At 42.5% G+C, this 17845-nt stretch overlaps 1 protein-coding gene across 2 annotated transcripts in view; it reads left to right on the top strand.

The window, feature by feature from the left end:
* The window catches only part of LOC135324913 (dymeclin), a 218362-nt gene that overhangs the window by 163937 nt on the left and 36580 nt on the right, over window positions 1-17845 (top strand). For both annotated transcript variants that reach the window (XM_064501988.1, XM_064501989.1), the window contains exon 15: window positions 14188-14370. In XM_064501988.1, coding sequence (XP_064358058.1) covers window positions 14188-14370 — 183 coding nt within the window. The remainder of the gene's footprint in view (window positions 1-14187; window positions 14371-17845) is intronic.

Raw genomic sequence — 17845 nt, 5'->3', positions numbered from 1 at the left:
AGAATGTGCCATCTCTCTATAATACAAACTGCTACTAAAGGCTTGTAAAAAGCCAATTATTTTGGTCATTCCGCGCATTTGAAGAAAGCTAAATGTTAACATCAAGAGGGGTTTTTTTTTGTTTTCTTATTTTTCCTTTTCTAATAATTACACAGTTATAGGACATGTTATCGATAATTTGCAGAAGAAAGTATAATTGGCACTTGCTTGCATCTTTGTACTCAGAAGAAATGTTTTGGATAAGACTTCTTGTAGGAGTGTGCTTATAAGAGAAGGTGACTATAGCTAAGCTAGTTGAGAGTTTGTTTTAAAATGAATGAGACCTGTCCCCAGATTAAACGATAGAATTTTGTGCACTGATTTAATACTGTGCATCTGCTGGTCTTGCATTTGAGAGAACTGATGCAAGGTATTGATTTTAGGCGAGCCTGAAGTGTGGTTCAGCATAAGCTGTAGGCAGAGTGTATCGCCGTCAGGAGTCTTCACAAGCCTCTCCATAGATTCTATTTATTACTACCTTGTAAGCCAAGATTTGATTAATTCAGGCTAATGGAGAGTTTTGAAGTGCCTGGATGAAAAGAGTGACAATATTGATCTTCAAAAGCATCTTTACTTGTTGTGTTGGTCTTCAGTAGGCTTTGCGTGCGTATGTGTGTCCTATTCCTTCGTGCGAGTGGGCTGCTCAGTTCACTTTTCAGGAGAGGTTGCTAATGCATGTGGTTGGTGTTTGTCAAACCTCCAGACAAACACAAAAATTCAATGCAATAGCTCTCCAGAGTGCAGCATTTCTGAAAAGAATGAGATTTATTTTTGTACCTTCTGTGTATTTTGACGATGTAGTAAAGCAACGCTTTAGTATTCCTAAAGCAAGGCTTCCATGGAAAAGTGTTACACTTCTGAACCAGAAGTATGTTACCATATGTTAAAAACATCTTAGTAGGTCTTTTTTTAAACATAGAGCCGTATAAAGAAAAGGAAATGGACACACAAGAAAATCTGTTCAACCCCTTTTAGGCTGCTCAGTACCAAATAATTAATTTTTACGTTGCTTTTCCTACATGAGGTATTTGTGAAACATTAAAACTTTTTGATGTTTCGCCCTTTATTTCAGACTGCTGCTTTTCATATTTTACAGCGAGGACTAACCAGTGAGGTTTGGGAAATCTTTCAGCTGGATGCTGTCTAAAAAAAAATCAATCCATTTATATTGAAAGGTGCTATATAGATATAAAAAAGTAGCGTAACAGACCTCTTCAGGTATCAGTCACTTGAAATTTGAGAAATCCGTCTTTAAACAGATGGCCAGAGGAGGCAAATGAGAGAACTGCAGGTGAAACAAGAGTTAGTGATTTTAAAAAGCAGAATATGAGGAAGATAGCGCAGTTCAGACTGTGGATGAATTGGTGTAAAAGCATTCACCTGTCAAATTCCTGCTCAAATCCGTCTGACCTGGAACACACCAAAGTGAAAAAGTGACTGTTTTGGACCTGTGCAGAGCCACACTTATTCCAGCTGTGTCCAGTTTATAGAAATGCAGTCACCCCAACTTACAATTTGGCATCTTGGAGATATTATCCCTCCATGTCTCAGCGAGGGTGGCTCTTGTGCTGATGTCCATCGTTAGTGGATGTCCACCTACGCTATCAGGCAAGCTAACTGCTATTAATTGGGTGTGTGGGTGGCCGAGGGACCGGATGATGGGATGAAGGAAAGTAGAAGTCTTTAAAGAGGATGAGTCAAATAAGATTGAAAGACGATCTGTCAACGAAGTGAGGAATGAAAAGGTTTCACTAAGCAGAATAATTGAAACAGGCAGGAATTCAAAACCCGAAATACCCTGCTAGGGCTGGTCCCTCTCCTGCTGCTCACGGGGAACATCACACGAAGAAAAATAAGACATTTACTGAAAACTGGTTTCCTCCAGCAGAGGATCAAATCACCTGGCCTGAAGAGAAGCATTAAAGAAATGGAGAATAGAGAATTTTAACTTTGTTGATCCCTGTTGAAAGTAGTGGATTCTTGTCCTCTGTGGACTAACTTTTGGGGGAAACCTGTCAAAATTTGGAGTGTGCAGGAGCAGAACTTTTGAAGAGCCTCCATTTTTCATGTTTGTTGAATTCTATAAAGTCACCCTAAGGTTTTTCATGGACTCAATGGGAAAGAGAAACTTATATTTCCCTTTCATGTAATTAGTGATTTCTTTTAAGTTTCTGCTTTCTTTGTGGTTTAGAAGCTAAGAGAGGTAGAGGAATACATTGTACCTTTCATATGCTAGATCAGTTTTTGTAAATACGAATTCTTTTGCAGAATTAACTAACTACAGGAACAATAACCCAGAAATTGGGCAAAAAGTAACAATTGTTAACATGCTATGAATTAGATAAAAACATGACAGTTAACTGTCACCACATAGTCTTTTATGTGGACTTGTAATTAAATCATATCTGAAAACACGTATACCCATTGGGATAGGGGGAAGAGGCTATGTTTTCAATTTTAAGATCGTGTCTGGCTTTTGAGGGTTTAACCCTGCAACTTTAATTTTAAAGTAAAGCAGGAGGGAGTTTTTGCATTAACACACAAATTCTCTCCCTTTTTATTTCTTGAGATTTATGTAAAAGCCAACATAATGTCATCTAACTTTTTCATGGAAGAAATAAATGTCTTGGTCATTCTCTACACTGGTTTTCTGCCAGTGAAATGCCAAATATTCCATTTCAGGGAAATGTCTTTTAAAACATTCCTAAGAGAAAAGATCTATTACCTTTATTTAATCCTGCTCTATTATTACCCCCTGCGCTGTTGGGAGAGGGATGGGGTTGACTGGCTGGCTACACTGCTGTGAAGCAAAGTGGAGACGAGCAAGAGTTTTGTTGCCCTTCAGATGCAGTACTGGAATTTGGTGGAGATTTACCAGAATCGTTGTGGGACGTATTTAGGCTTGATCCAAGCGGAGTGAGTGCAGCCTGCTCCTGAAGCCTATGACATCTTTTTTTAAGGACACTGTATTCTGCTGCGTTTTTCGGGGTACAAAGCTGGTGTGTGTGCAGAGCCTGCTCCGCTTGAGCAGTCGCCTGCGTCTTAACCCAAACACTTGACCTCAAGGAAACTCTTCACTAATAACAAAAAAAACCCACCCTATTCTCTCTAAAAAAAGAAGATGGATCATAACATTGCAGGTTATATATATATATTTTAAATTGCAACATACATAATTATTAAGACTTTACGTTCAATCTTACTAAAGTGAAAGAGCGAATGTGTGCTGCAGTTCCTAAAGGCAGGTCTTTAAGCTCCTCATCAACAACTTTTCCACAGTACTTAAAAAGAAATCAGGTGCTTATTCAATCCGGAGAAAAAGGCAAATTCTTGCCTGAACAAATAATTCCAAGTTTTCCTGTTCCCACACTTATCTTCTATGTTATGATATATCAAAACCATAGGAAGGCTCCTGTCACATTGCCCTGGGAAGAAGTTTTACTGATATTCCTAAAACATATTTTTCACAATAAATTAGCCATCTCACTTTGCCCTTGACTCTTTATCTGTTTATTAGAATTGATTAGAAAACTAGCCTAATTTGTAGGTAACTGATCATAAGCACTGGCTGGATTTTGGTACGGGACACTTGTGCAGCTCCACGCTGGATGTACAGCAGAGATGCACAAGTGCTTCTCTCTTGGAGCGCCGTGGTCTGACACCTTGCCTGCATCTTTCGCTGCCACGCTTTGTGAACCAGCTGTGCAAAATAAGCTTCATCCCAGAGTAGGTGAATCTTCATAAATGTTTCAGGAAATTCTATTACATTTGGTTGGCAATGCAGTTTTTTCCGTCTTTCTATGAAGACTGTTTTGCTTTAATATTTGAAAAATTATCTGTTGAAGTCTTTATAATAACAGGATTGATTATAAATATCGCCTTTTTCTCATTTTGGGCTGTTTACCTATGTACACAGACTTTCAGAATCCCTATATTGTTTTAATCTCAGTTAAATGCTCATTTTGGGGCATTACTTAATGCTACGGCCGTGTGCTTCCCTACCATTAGACAGGAAGCTGAGCAGTGTCACCAGCTTTGGTGTCTATCAGAATAGATGCAGGGCCCTTATCGGTGTCCCGGAGAATGCACTTTAAAAATAAGCTGGAATGTAGTAAAGACAACATTTAATCTCAAAGTTACTCCATTCATCTGGTTTTCCTGCTGTCAGCTCCCAAAAGTCTGCTGCTCATCTCCTTCCTATTTGCTTTTTCTTTAACCTGGGAGAGTGGGTCTTGAAATTCGGTGCTGGTGATTTTTCAGACCAGTCCTAGGCTTAATAGAATAAATGATAGTGTTACTAGCAGTGATGAGTTTTGATAAGTGGTAAGGTAAGAGAAAACAAATAAAAACACGTTGTTACACCTTTCAAAAGGGTTTACCTAGGGACGCAAATTTTTTCAGAAGACTGATAATGCCATTTTTCTTTTTAATATGGTAGCTTTCTAATATCCTTGTTTATCCATCTCCCTGAACTTTCAAAATATTTAATAGCATTTAAAGAATTCAGATAGGTGTAGTATGCATGCCAACTGGTCACAGAGAGAGTTGTATTTCTGAGTTAGTTTTCTAACCATGCTCTCATGCCCTACGTTATCAGAAGAATTAAAAAGTGTAAAATGATGGCTGTAAAGTAGCATATTCCTCCTCTTAACAGTTTGGCAATCTTGTACCACAAGATACCCTGTATCAAGTGTCTTATTATCTGAAACCTGAAATTATTATCCTGCACTGCTCATGTTTAAGGAGCTCATCAAAAGTTTTCTTTTCCCTTCTACATGAACGGCAGCCGGCCAAATCAACCTTTTTCATTTGTTTGCTTTTAATCATGTCTAATATTGTCAGGAGGTTGTTTATGACCGGGTAATGTCACTTCATTGATTTCTAGCGCTTCATTTTATCCCTTTTAACTTTGTAGTGGGAGAGAAAAAGAGGCTGGTGAGATGGCACCCGTGGGGGATTTTAGGCCACCGGTTAATTAACAATTTACCAAATTAATCCTAAGGAACAGAGATCATGAGCAAATGACTGTTTTCTCCTGCGTACTGCATTTAAAAAAAATCATAATTACTCATGAAATGTGAGACCAAGCCTTTCCAGTTTTCTTCTTTGTATTTCATGGTGATTTTCTGTTAATGTCTTATTCAACTTAGTTTACCTTTGCGGTAATTTTTTCTTGTTTGAGCAAATCAGTGATCTCGCACTGACAGCTCATCAGAGGAGTGCTAGATGGCCTCCCCAGTAACACCGCTTTGCTAGTTTTTTTTGACATTTCCCCAATTTGTAATGACTCAAAATGTCTGCAGAGTGAACTCACTTTGTTATACCTCACACAGAAATTTCAAAAGCAATTTTTGCCCTAAGGGCAAAAGCTTAAAATCTCCAAAAAAAAAAAAAAAAATTGGCTTAGCTTTACAGGGCTTTTGGGGGAGGGTTAGAAGGAGTGACTTCCGTGTGCGCTCCATTTGGCTTATTTTGGGAAAAAATTAGGCAAAGAAATAAGTATTTCTCTGATTAGGTTAGTATAGAAATAGTGGAAATTTGGTGCAGTCCATATTTATTATTGAGGACTCAGATCCGTAGTCTCAGTCATGATGTTCCTTCTCCTCAGGACAATCCAAATGGATAAGAATGGTGTTTTCAGCAGGACACAACTGTCGTAGGGCCAAGCCAGTGAAGGTGTTTGAATGTCAGGGCAAAGGTGCTCAACTGCTCTATATAACCAGCGAGGGACCAGCACAGAATTTCTGAATCCTGATTCAGGGCAGCTGACAGCTTTAGTTAGACAGAGGCATTTATTCAGTTGGTTTTGATACTTTCTCAGTTAGTTTCTTAGATGGTTTCTTAGTTTCTTAGGGGAACCTGGGAGTGCCACTATTGGTACTGTTGTTACTTTGATTGACACTGTTGGGTTTGAATGGTCTTTTTGCTTTCTTTTTGCACAGTGTAATATTTTCGAGCAATCGCCCTAAGCTTATTTCTTCTTGCTGATGGAAATAAGGGCTTCTGTACTTCATTTAACTCAGATATCGGATGGGGTAAGAAGAACGACCTGGAATGGGTATGATATAATAAGGACTGATATGATAAGGATTCTTAAATCTGGACTTCTAATACATACTAAAACACAAACATCTGGGGTCTTGTTATCAACTGTAGCCTTCTTCAAAAGATGTCAAGTGCTCCTTTTTGGAGGATCATTTGCTTCAGAGGTTTGTCAGAAGTCATCTTTAAGGAACACACTTTTAGGTCTAGAGATTTCATTAAGTAGCACTTACACATTAAATGGAAGCATGTGAAACCTTATGTGAAAGTTATATAAGACCTGCTGTGTAATTTAAAAAATGAGTTGGGAAGTGTAGAAGTTTTGTCTACCAGTTATTATTACATAACACTTCCTAACAATTTTGCTGGTGATGTTTTACAGCTAAGTTTTATGTTTAGTGCTTGAATCAGAAACTTTTTCACTTGAGTAACATCTCTAAAGTCCTTGAAGTCTGCTAAAGGTAGACAAATTCTGTTAATTAAAAACTATATCGTAAGGATCTAGTTATCTTTGTATGGTTGGGTTAAGGTTGCATGTGGAACTTGTCCTTTCCTGTTAAACCAGTCAAACTAAACAAAATCTTCACATACCTCTAGGGAATACTGCTTAATTTCAATGAGAAGTAGTGAGTCTGTAGAGAGTACATGTCTCCTTTCAGCAGAAAGAAAACTTCATTAATATTTCAAGCATGATTTGAGAAAAACACAGATTCACAAAGTTTCGGCTTCAATTTTCTGAGGATGAACAATGTCATTAACAGTTTCCCTAGCAACAGTTGCCTCCTAGGTTTTGTGGGACCCTATAAAATGGCTAGTTTAGTTCTACTAAATAGTATTTGCTTTTTGTTGTCCAGTTGCGTGGTGGCTTGGAAATACTGTGTTCTTGAATAGCCCACGTAGCGCTGAGTCCCTAGCTGGTGCCTGGCAGGTTTTCTGAGCACTGTGGTGGGTCCCCTGGTGCGGGAGCTTCTGAGGGCGCTTAGACTGGCCTCTTAAGCTTGGCCTCAAGTAAATGCCTTCCCTAGTCATTTATTTTTCCTAAGCCCACTGGGGTGAGAATCATTCAGGCTTTGTTTGATGTATATGTTTGATTTGTCATTTTGCTGCCTCTGGAAATTATGGGGGGAGGAGACTTGTCACCCCTTTCTCTTCCAAAGTGGAATTCCTTACCTGAATTAGATGCCTAAATTTATGGTATAGAACAAGGGAAGAGCCTCCCAAGAATGGAGTTTGGAAAAACTGGAGCTCTGAGCTGGGATGAAATGCAAAAGGGGGGGAACTCCCTAAAATCCTGTTCTCTGGAATTGAGCACCGTCTGCAGTGATACCGAACCTGCGTCTCACAAAAATGCCAAAGCCTGAATCTCTGTCTTGCACGTCGGCACCTCGGTCATCCTGTTGGGTCTAGATGATTGGATGTTCTTTCCTTTTAAAACAGAGGAGCCCTGCTTATAGAGTAGCTTAGTAGTCGTAGCGTTCACCTTGGAAACGCGAGATATTTGTCGAATCTCTCTAATAACCAGACTGGAGGTTTGGCAAAGCGGGGGCATGTTCTGTCCTTCCTGCTTAAGTTTTGCCGTATTGCCAAAACAGATTCTCTCCAAAAAAATAGCGTGGAGGAGACAACGCGGAGCTGGAAGCTTGAACACCTGGTTTTTGGTACCCAGGTGATTTTGCAGAGCTGGACTGAAATCCACTGGCTGCTGTTCGTTCTGTGAAGTAGTTAACTGGCCATCAGTTTTAGCAGAGTCATTTCCATGCCACCATTAGCTGCACAGAGTAGCGTGAGTACAAGAGTTAAAACATGTTTCCCAGTTGTAAAAACCTCAACACTGGATAGAGCATGGACAGTGCAGAGTGTGAAGCATCACCAGGAACCATTACAGCAAGAAGGGAACTTCCACCAGTGTCTGGGAAATTTTGATTGGGAATCAGACTTTATAGGAGGATAGAGATAAGTTTAAATATTTTAATGTGAAATATTTTAGGAGGAGAACTTGAAAGCTAACAAGTGCTTAGGTTGAAGAAAAGATGAAGGCAAAGACGTGGCCAGGAGTTGAGTTGTGGATTAGCTGTAGGTTGGCCAGATAGTGAACACAGTACAGTAAAGTTGCATGAGAAGTAAAGCTTAAAGCATTTGACTGTGTTTGTAGAATTGTACCTCCACTCAAATATATGCATGTCCTCCTAAGCAGCTCTTCTGTTTTCTTTGTCAGTGGCTACTGAAGTCAAACTCTCTGGCAAACGGGTCTTCAAAGGGTGAAAGAAGTTGGGCTTGTTGCCTGGGCAGGTGCCATGCTGCTTTTTTTCCTTGGACCAGACTACTCCCAGGCTGTTTCCGCTGGCAGAGGATGCCCCACCACTGCCCAGAGAGGCTGTGGACTCTCCATCCTTGGAGATGCTCAAATGCCATCTGGACACGGTCCTGGGCAACCTGCTTTAGATGACCCTGCGTGAGCAGGGGGGTTGGACTAGATGATCCCCAGAGGTCCCTTCCCACCTCAGCCATTCTGTGATTTGGTGATACTGCCTCTAGTGCAGCCTTGTTGCAAGGGAAGAGTTTTTCACTGTGATGCAGGGTAAAAGCACATATTTCTCTTGGGGGACGTTGCATTACCAGGTAGGGCTGGCGTGACAGGATGGCGTGAGAGCACTGTCTACTTGCTCGGTTCTTCCCGAAGGCCATGGCAGTGAGTGTCGTGACGGTAGGTTTATTTAACAAAGTGTCTGGCAACAAACTTTGCCCCCGATGTGACAGCCCTACTTTCAATCCTAAGCGGTAATCAGAGATGACTGGGTTAGTTTTGAGGTTATATTCACTGTAAGCCCTGCAATTTTTCACTTAATACCTACTTCCCCAGAATTAAACATTATGGCCAAAAGTTAGCTGGGTTGGACATACGACAGCCAGAGCGCATTATGCTGTATGTATGCCAGTAAAATAGCTATCCTGCGATAAGACTTCTGTTACCGAATGATTGACTTTGAAGTTCATTTGTGCATTAAATATAAGAACAGCTTGCTTGTGCATTTCCTTCTCCCCCCCCCCTTTTTTTTCCATCCCGTTGGCAAAGCGAGTTTATTTTGTTGAAGGTTTTATTTTCTGCTGAAAATGCAGGAAATTCAGACAGCTCTCTTGGAAGCTCCCCAAAGCTAATACAAACAAGATACATATGCTTCTCCTAAAGTAACTAAAAATAAAGTAAATTATTTGAAACTATTTAACTGTAGAAATTCCCCTCTAAAGAGGAAAGGGAAGTTTACATAATTGTAAGTGTGGATGCTGTTAAATTATGTTATCAAGGTGAAAATCCCTGGAGTGCCAGCTTGTCTGTTCCGCACTAAACAGTACATTACACGGGAGTTTATAAGAGCTGCTTTACAAGCAGGCATGGAAGAGAGAGCTGCTGCACATCCAGAAGGACAAGCGCTCGAAGCAGTCCTAATGTCTGTGCAGCTAGCTGAAAAAAGTGTAATGGAAAATCAGCAGAGGCTGTCTGCTCCTCTCGGCTTTTGGGGGCTGCAGCTGGTGGACCTGGAATGATGGTTTGCTGAAACTTTCCTCCCTACCATCCCTCGTGAAAAGAAGGATGGAAATAGCTCTCAGGTTGGGGTTAGTGCAGCAGGCTCAGTCTTTTTGATATATGTTAATTATATGCTACGTGTATCCTTTTGCTTTCCGTTGTTGACAAAATTGCTTTTCAGGTCCTATCTATTTCATGAACGTAGCTGATTATGATTGCACATTTTTATATAGTATGTTCCAAAATTCTTGTTTTTGGGGGGGAAAATCTCTGTGCATTATGGCATGTGAAGAATTACAGTGAGGTGTCACAGATGAGTGCTCAGACCTCAAGAAAGGCCGTGATTAAGGCTGCCTGTGCAACCTTCACTCTCACCTCTTTTTTTCTATATATCCTTTTACCCACGGGGTCACATCCTGTCGCAGAGCCCGGGCCGGGCGGTCCGCACTGAACGCACGACGTGGCCCTGGCACACGCACGGTGCCAGACCCGGTGTTTGCCGCACCTTCGTCCCCGATGCTGGGCTGGGAGGACGGACCGGCCTCGTGCAGGACGGCAGCAGGAGCCAGCGACCTCGAGGAGGGGGCAGCCCGAGCCAGCCTCGCCGCTTTGACTTTGGAGTTGCTAGCGGGGAAACTTTGTTAAAGCCTCCAGACTGCCCTTTGGCTCATGAGGGCCAAAGAAAAAAACATTGACCCATTTAAGTGAATTCTAGCTTGCAAAGAAAAGAACAGCGTATTATAACATAACACATGGGCGAGAGATGAGCGGCAGCGACCTGAGCTATGTCGTGACTGCTTCCTCCGAGAACGTGCCCATTTTGCTTGTATCAGAGGAAAGAAAATAGCGAAATAATTTTTATCTCTGGTTTTATTAGACTAGACAAGACACGAGGGATGGTTCAGCAAAGTTAACCTGAATAATACGTGGCGATGCCTCTTTTTTTGCTTGGGAATTAACATTTAGAGGCTGGAGATTTGCATTTGTTCATGATAGGACTTTTAAAACCAGCTCTTTATTATTATAGAATTTAAAATTAATTTAACATCAAATTAAGAGGAAGAGAATTCACAGTGTTGGGATGGTAAGAACCAAAAGACGGGTACCATAAATTAAGCGTGTTTTTAGCGATGCTGAGTTCTTGCATCCCCCGCTGACGGTGACCGAGCGACTTGCCCGTAGGAGGAAGGGACCCAGCTGCAAGCCCCTACCTGCGTCCCGTGGTGAGGCTGCTTTATTTCCCCGGTACTTTTGAACCGGGTTTGCACAGCGGTGTGTTGTGGTCTTTTAGCAGTACATCATTACCGAAGGCTCTGAAATGCTTTGCCAAGCAGGGTGTCATGCTAATTATTAATTATATTTCAGTTAGCAAAAAGGAAAAGCAGCAGGACTTCACGATGGTTGGAGTCTGGAGCATGCAGCTCTGCCCACAGTTTGCCCATTTGCACCTCCAATTTGTGTTTCTTGTTAGCGTTTATGAAACTCGAATTATTGTTCCTGTTTCTGTGCTTGCCACGTTTTCCTCCGCAGCCTCTCAGCTTGTTTCCGTTCTCTTTTCTCTGGCATTGCCGCTTGTTTGTTCCTTTTGTTTTTGACAAAAGGGGCACGGACTGCCCCGGACGGTACCTGGGTCTTCTGTACATGTCCCTGCCTGGTCTGGGCCTTGGGCGACTGGAACGTGACCAGGCATCTGGCCCTTTGCCTGGCTCTTTCTGTTTAAAAATGAAAATATTTTCCAATACTTAGCACATTTAATTCCTATCCTGAGGAGGAAACAGGAGGTATGTACAGTTACTTACAGTAACGTTAGTGCTCTGCCCCATCCCTTCCCTTCGTTGGCTGGATCGCCATCTGAGAAAGTTGGTACCAAGCCTTTAACTTCCCGTATTTTTTTTTTAATGATGGATATAGACATTTCTATGGGTATAATCAAAAAGGAGGAAAAAAAAAAAAAAAAGACTGACCTGGAGTGGTGTTCATCAGTACTGACATCGGCATTATATGGGCAATGTTTTGTAGAGGAATACTGTAACAAATTAAAATGGGCAAAGCACGTGGAACGTGTCAATTTTAGGCAATAGGAAAATGCCATTGCTTCTACCTAATCTCCCATCTGAAAGTACAGTTTAATTCTACCTGTCCCCCCAAATCAGTGTCTTGCCACCCCTGCATCCCTGTCAAGAGCCAACCCAGTCCAGAAAATATTTTTACAAGGCTGCCGTGGTTGGTGTCGCTGTCTTGGTCATATGTGTTCTGGGTCGCAGCTGCGTTCAGCCGGTCTGAAAGTCATTACGCAGGGTGATAAACGCCCTTTCTTGAGCTGTGAAATGTTTTTGTAACCTTATTTATATCTGCCTTGACGCCATGTCTCGGTGCGGAGGTGCCGTGGCTGGATACTGGCGATACAGAGCAACAAAAGCGCGCGACGGTTTATCAGCGCTTACGGCATTTCTCCATTGTCTCATCCAAACACTGTCCTTGGCTTTCTGTTTGTTTGTTCCTGTTTTGAAAAGTTTTAAGCTTTTACAAATGCTTTTAATCGCTAATTATAGGCGCGTACAGCTCTCCAGATAATATGTATGCAATGCTGGGATTCAGTCCCACATCGTTTTCTTTTATGGAGTTCATTCTTCATATAAATGCTATTTTTAGCGTGCTCAGCTGCAGGTAAAAAGCTGCACTGTAGCTACCTAATTTCTTCATTGGGATTCCAGATTCGTCATCCGGAGCCGCCGCCGGAAAGCAAAACCGGGCGGCTGGTTCTGGCCACCAGCTTTTAAACGAACTTTCGTTTCTGAACTGTAGCCTCTAGTTCAGTTTGAGCTGTTTGAAGCTCAGCAATCGCAGTGTCTGTCTCCTCTTGAAACAGCGTGTTTGCAGGTGCTGATGTGGTTAATATGCCCTCCTGCGCTGCGAGCTTAGCCCACGTGGACGATGCCTCGCCGTTTCCTTACGGTCACAGTAGTTACCTTGCCAAAATAAAGTCACAGGGAACAGGACACATCCTTTTCACTTTAGTGTCTCTTTTCGATTGCTTGTGAGGTGCCTACACTAGCTGAAGAGCTTTTCAAAAGCCACCTTAATGCGCCATATTCAGAAATGAATCCAACTTGGTAGGTAAGTACCGTTCTGCAGACGCCTCAGCCAGGTCTGAATTTTTCCTTGGTTTCCAGATGAAGCAATTATTTCCAGTTTTGTCCTGTATTTTGTCTTATATTTCTGTGTCGTTTGCATTTCATCGTGTCTAACTGGCATGCTGTTTTGTGTCATGCCAACCAGGAGACTCCAGGTACAGGACCTGCCTGCGTTTTGAATGTAAGGATTGCTTCTGCCAGAAGAACATGATGCCACTGGCAGATTAAGTAGCTGCAGCGATGGGTTTTGTGAGGGTTTCTGCCAATGTTATTAGCTACACTGCAAAGATAATTCAGGTGGTTGAGGCAGTCGTTTGAGAAAAATTAAAAAAGAAAAAAGAGAGAGGAGGAGATCCTCACATTCAGAAGAAAATCCGTAACCTCCACAGTCAGTCAGGCATCGTCGCTGAAGAATAAGGTGTAATTGGAGCGTGTGCGCGGGATATTGTTCTTCAAGCGAGCATGTCAGGCGGCTTTCATCACTCCTGTCTCCGGCGTGCGTGAAGAAGACAAGCTGTCGGGGTAACCAGGCGGGTGACAGTGCTGCTGCATCTCAACAGCAGCCTGAGCAGGACCGGCATTGCCTTCCCCGCACCGAGGCACGGTGCAGGGCCGGCGGGGAAGGAGCGGAGGGCTAGGAGAATGGGGTGGTCTTCTGCAAGGCCATATCTACGCTTGCGTGAAGACGCTGTAATTACACCTTTGCTTCCCAATGCAAGTAGCCGGAGCAAAATGGTAGCAGAGGATTTTGCTCTTTATAGGTTTCTAACTCGTCTACGTACAGATTGAATGAGAGTCCAGCAAAATCCTGTTGCAAGCACAGCCCCATCATGAAGCACTTAAATGCCTTGGGAGAACTCAGGACATGACTGCTTTGCAGGCAGTCGGCAAAAGTAAGCACGAGTGCTTTCAGTTCAGACTAACCAGAAAAACTTTTGGTAGGATTCTTCTTGTTCTCACAATCCAGCATTTGGTATGTCTGAGAGAGCTAACGATATGAACAAAGTAGATTTGACTTCTTTTCCTATGCCCGGGGGAGGACCTCTCTCCAGCCCCTCCGACAAGGGCTGAGCTGAAAACGTAGTAAATTAAACATAGGCTGAACTGCTTTTACTTAGCACAGGAAGGGCTGAAAAGACTAAATTCACTTAGCCCTTAGTGAATTTGGCTGCCTGCAGTATGTTATTGCTCTTTTGGACAAGAAGATGGCTCCTTTTGAGGGACTTGAGCTACGAGGTAAATGGATGCATTACGTTCTGGTTTCCAGTCTGGTTGGTACAGGAGCAAACATATCTCTTCCCAGACATTCAGGAATGCCAGATTTGTTCACCATTGAGACATTAGCCAGCTAATAGCTCCATTAGTAATAATTACCTGTGCACCGTCTTTATTACCTAATGTATTTTACAATGGAAAAGGGCATGCTAACCTTTTCTTCCTTCCTTAAAGGCGCAGGACCTGAACGTGATCGAGGAGGTGATCCGAATGATGCTGGAGATCATCAACTCCTGCCTGACAAATTCCCTCCATCACAACCCGAACCTGGTGTACGCACTGCTTTACAAGCGGGATCTGTTTGAGCAATTTCGAACTCACCCTTCCTTCCAGGATATAATGCAAAATATAGATCTGGTAAGTAATACATTATTTAGAGGGTGCTTACACTTTGTTACTTGATCGCTTTATCCTTTCAAGAGGTGGAAAATATTCATCGTCTCTAAACTGCTAAGTTTCTTTTAGAATTTATTAAAATGTTGAGTTTCCCTCCCCTATTTTCTGGACTGTCACTGTGACTTACTCTGGGCAACATCTTTACTCAGTAGACCCAGGACTCGTTCAAGGGGATTTTGAGATGCCTCTGGTAAGGAATTCCCAACCGGTGGCAAATCTTTCACGCCCCTGAGGAAGGACAGTGTCAGCTTCTCCTAACTTCCCCTTGTAGAAGCCTGTCTCTCTGGACAGGAAAAGCAGGATTTCATGATCAAGCAATCATTTCTCTTACTTCCTTCACCAGACTATGAATGATTATGGGGGACTTTCTTAAAGAGCTGAGAGCAGGCATGCAACCACCTCATTCCCTGGGTTGTATCTGAATTTAAGTTACTTTCACCTCCAAAGTCTTTGTCCACAGCAGTCTGCAATCCTTTTGGGTAGGTAGACATTTCAGTAGAAATCACTGTGGGTCAGAACCTGCTGTCAGTGTGGCTCTCAACTGACAGCATATTGGAGCATGACTTTTGAAAACAGTTAGTAAGTAATTTCTGCTCTAATACTGGCTTTAGTATTCATATTGAGAAACTGAGTGACGATCCCTGCTAGAAAACAACAGATTTTAAGTGCAACAAGCATTTCTCTCTCCTCTAGTTGGTACTTGCAGAGCTGAGCAACACTTGAGGTCATGCCGTGACTGCTGGATGCAAGATATTGGAAGTGCAAGCTGAACAGGGCGCTAAATTTCTTCCTGCATTGAATAGTTCATTTATTTCATGTGAATACAAATCTGTGGAGGTTCTCTGTTTCTATTGGCTTTTATGTTAAAATATTACAGAAGATGGACAGATTTCTGATGCTTCCATAAATGGAAGTAACTTGTACTGTTGACAAAAATGTTTGACTGTAATCCTCTTTGTCCCTGTCCCTTCCTCTTCTGTTCTCACTTCATCTTTTCTGGTCCTGCAAGAGCTTGGAGCTCGGAGGATTCCAGCTGAAAGCTCCCCGGCTTTTGGCAGCTGCAGAGTACAGGCAGTATGACACTGCCTGGATGACTGGGACAAGTTATCTTCAAGTTGCGTAAAGAGGGAACATGGTGCACTCAAGATGACTGAGTTCTTCATTCCTGTCTGAGATAGGGAACTTTTCAACTTTCCTTGTCCAAAATGAGGAAAACCAGTGGTGGCCAGGTACTTCTGCCTGACAGTCCCACGCCTCCCACAGAAGGCAATATGTCCTTTCCTTTGTAACAGTTAAATGGAGGTTCTCCTTGACAATTTAAACAATTCCTCCCCAAAGCTAGTTAATATTGGGTTACAGCATAATGCCAGTTACATTCTGAAACTATTTAAAGCTTTCCAAGGGAGCATTTTGAATTTTTAAAAAGCTCCTTTGTTAGAGAAGCAAGGATGTCAAAAAAAAAAAAAATTTTTTTTAAATGTACCTGTCACCAGCTGGCAAGTGGTGAGAGCTGTCAGGTTTGCAGATCTGAATAAAAGATGAGATTCAGCTGACTGCTCTTCTACCCTGTCACATCCTCCAGTTCATACGTGCTATCAGCACTGCCACCATCCTGTGCAGAGCCAACCGTTTTCTTGTACGTGGTACAGCCATAATATTTTAACTGGTCTTCCTACCACTTGAAAGAGTGACAAATCATGTTACCTTTACTATGCGTGTCAGGGGAACTTGTCTAGGACCATGCAGGCAGTAGATGTCTGAAAAGAACCGAAAAGTGCTCCTGTTTTCCAAACTTTGCTCAAGCTTTTCTCTGCGATGACGGGAGTGCAAGTTCCACCCTCATGGTCACTCAGGATGTTGTGAGTGTCTAAAGTGTAAGTGTGCTCCAAGAAGGGTCAGAAACTCATGGAGGAGAGGAAAAAAAAAAAAAGTCCTTTAGAGACTGTAAAGCACAAAAATGTGGCTACGCTCTTTGGCTCAAGAAATTCCTAAATTGTATGTTGTAGGAAGCTACGAGGTTATGCTTACTCCTGGGGAAGAGTTTGCTGTTCTTGAGCTCCTCTTACGTTCTTCTTTAAGCATCCACCCTGGCCTACGGTCAGCAGTGGAATGGGGAGCTAGCCAGGCTTTTGGTCTGACCAAGGCTGGCTATTCGAAGGGCGATGGATTAGCCAGCTTCCCATGCATCAGGGAGCTCTGTCAGGTTTCAGGCCGTTGCGCTCAATGTAAAGCGGTAAATTTGCCTCTCTGGCCCAGGGATGGTCCCAAAGCTTGTAGCTCATGGGTGTAAATGGTTGTAAATTGTTGTAATGGGCGGGAGGGGAAGAGGAAAAGCCACCTTTCTGAAGCCCCGAAGCACCTCTGCTTGGTTGTGCTGCGCATGGATCCCATCCATCGTTACTTTTTCTGGTCGTTGCACAGCTAAGAACGTTTGGATGGTCTCTATCCTCAAGTAGAAATGTGAGCGTGATTTTCGTGATCAAATGCCACTAGGCATCCCCAGCTGCAGAAACCATGTGCATCCCTCTGTGCTCTAGTGTGGCCCCTTCTACTGCGGTGGGAGAATCAAGCCTTGCAGGTAGAAGCCTTCAGCAAAATTCTGCTTGACACTGGGCATAAGAATTTCTTATCCTAAACTGTAGTCTAGATTTGTATTTCATATAGAAACAGTACCATATAGTATGCTCATGTTCTCTGTTGAAGATAGTCGACTGAAATGCAGGATTTGTGCAATCTGTAATGATTTTGTGACATTAAAAACTTGCCAGGTTGCTTTGTCAGGAATGTATAAAGTAGAGATGACGTATCTTTACTTCAGTATTTTTTTTTTTCTCTGTTGCATACAATGTTCTCATAAACCAAATAAGGAAGCATAGAAGAGGTAAAAATACTGAAAGGTGGATGTAAAATTGGTTGAGAAATGTAGGGAGAAAATAGTAACTAGTCGTTAACTGTGCAAATGGAAAGATGCTTCTGCTACAATCCTGTGTGGGTACAGAAAAGCAGCATGGCCTCGAGGTGTCCTTCCAGCCCACTCGTGCTAGCGATGTGGTGGCCGGATTACTCCGTCTGGTTTTAGGCACCATGCAGAAAGATGTGGGCCAGCAGCAGAAATTCTGGAGAGGATCAAGAGCTGTAGAAAACATGACCTCTAAGGAAAGAGAGAACTAGCGCTGATTAGCCAAAGGAAGGAAGACTAAGGGCGATGTGATGCTCTTCCAATGAAAGACTGCTGTAATGAGAAAGGGAATAACCTGTTCTTCGTACTTGTGGCACATAGGACGGGTGACTGGTGTAAAATGTGGCGAGGCAGATTCGCAGGCAGGTTTAGCAAAAGCCTTTCTCACGTTAATAATAGTGAAGCACTGTCAGGGTTTGGACTGTTCAGGCTACTCTGCAATGGTGATACCGGAGATAACGCGTACCTGTGCGTGCT

The sequence above is a fragment of the Dromaius novaehollandiae genome, chromosome Z, assembly GCF_036370855.1.
Source record: "Dromaius novaehollandiae isolate bDroNov1 chromosome Z, bDroNov1.hap1, whole genome shotgun sequence".
Classification (NCBI taxonomy): Eukaryota; Metazoa; Chordata; class Aves; order Casuariiformes; family Dromaiidae; genus Dromaius; species Dromaius novaehollandiae.
This window is presented reverse-complemented; position numbering and strand designations above follow the sequence as displayed.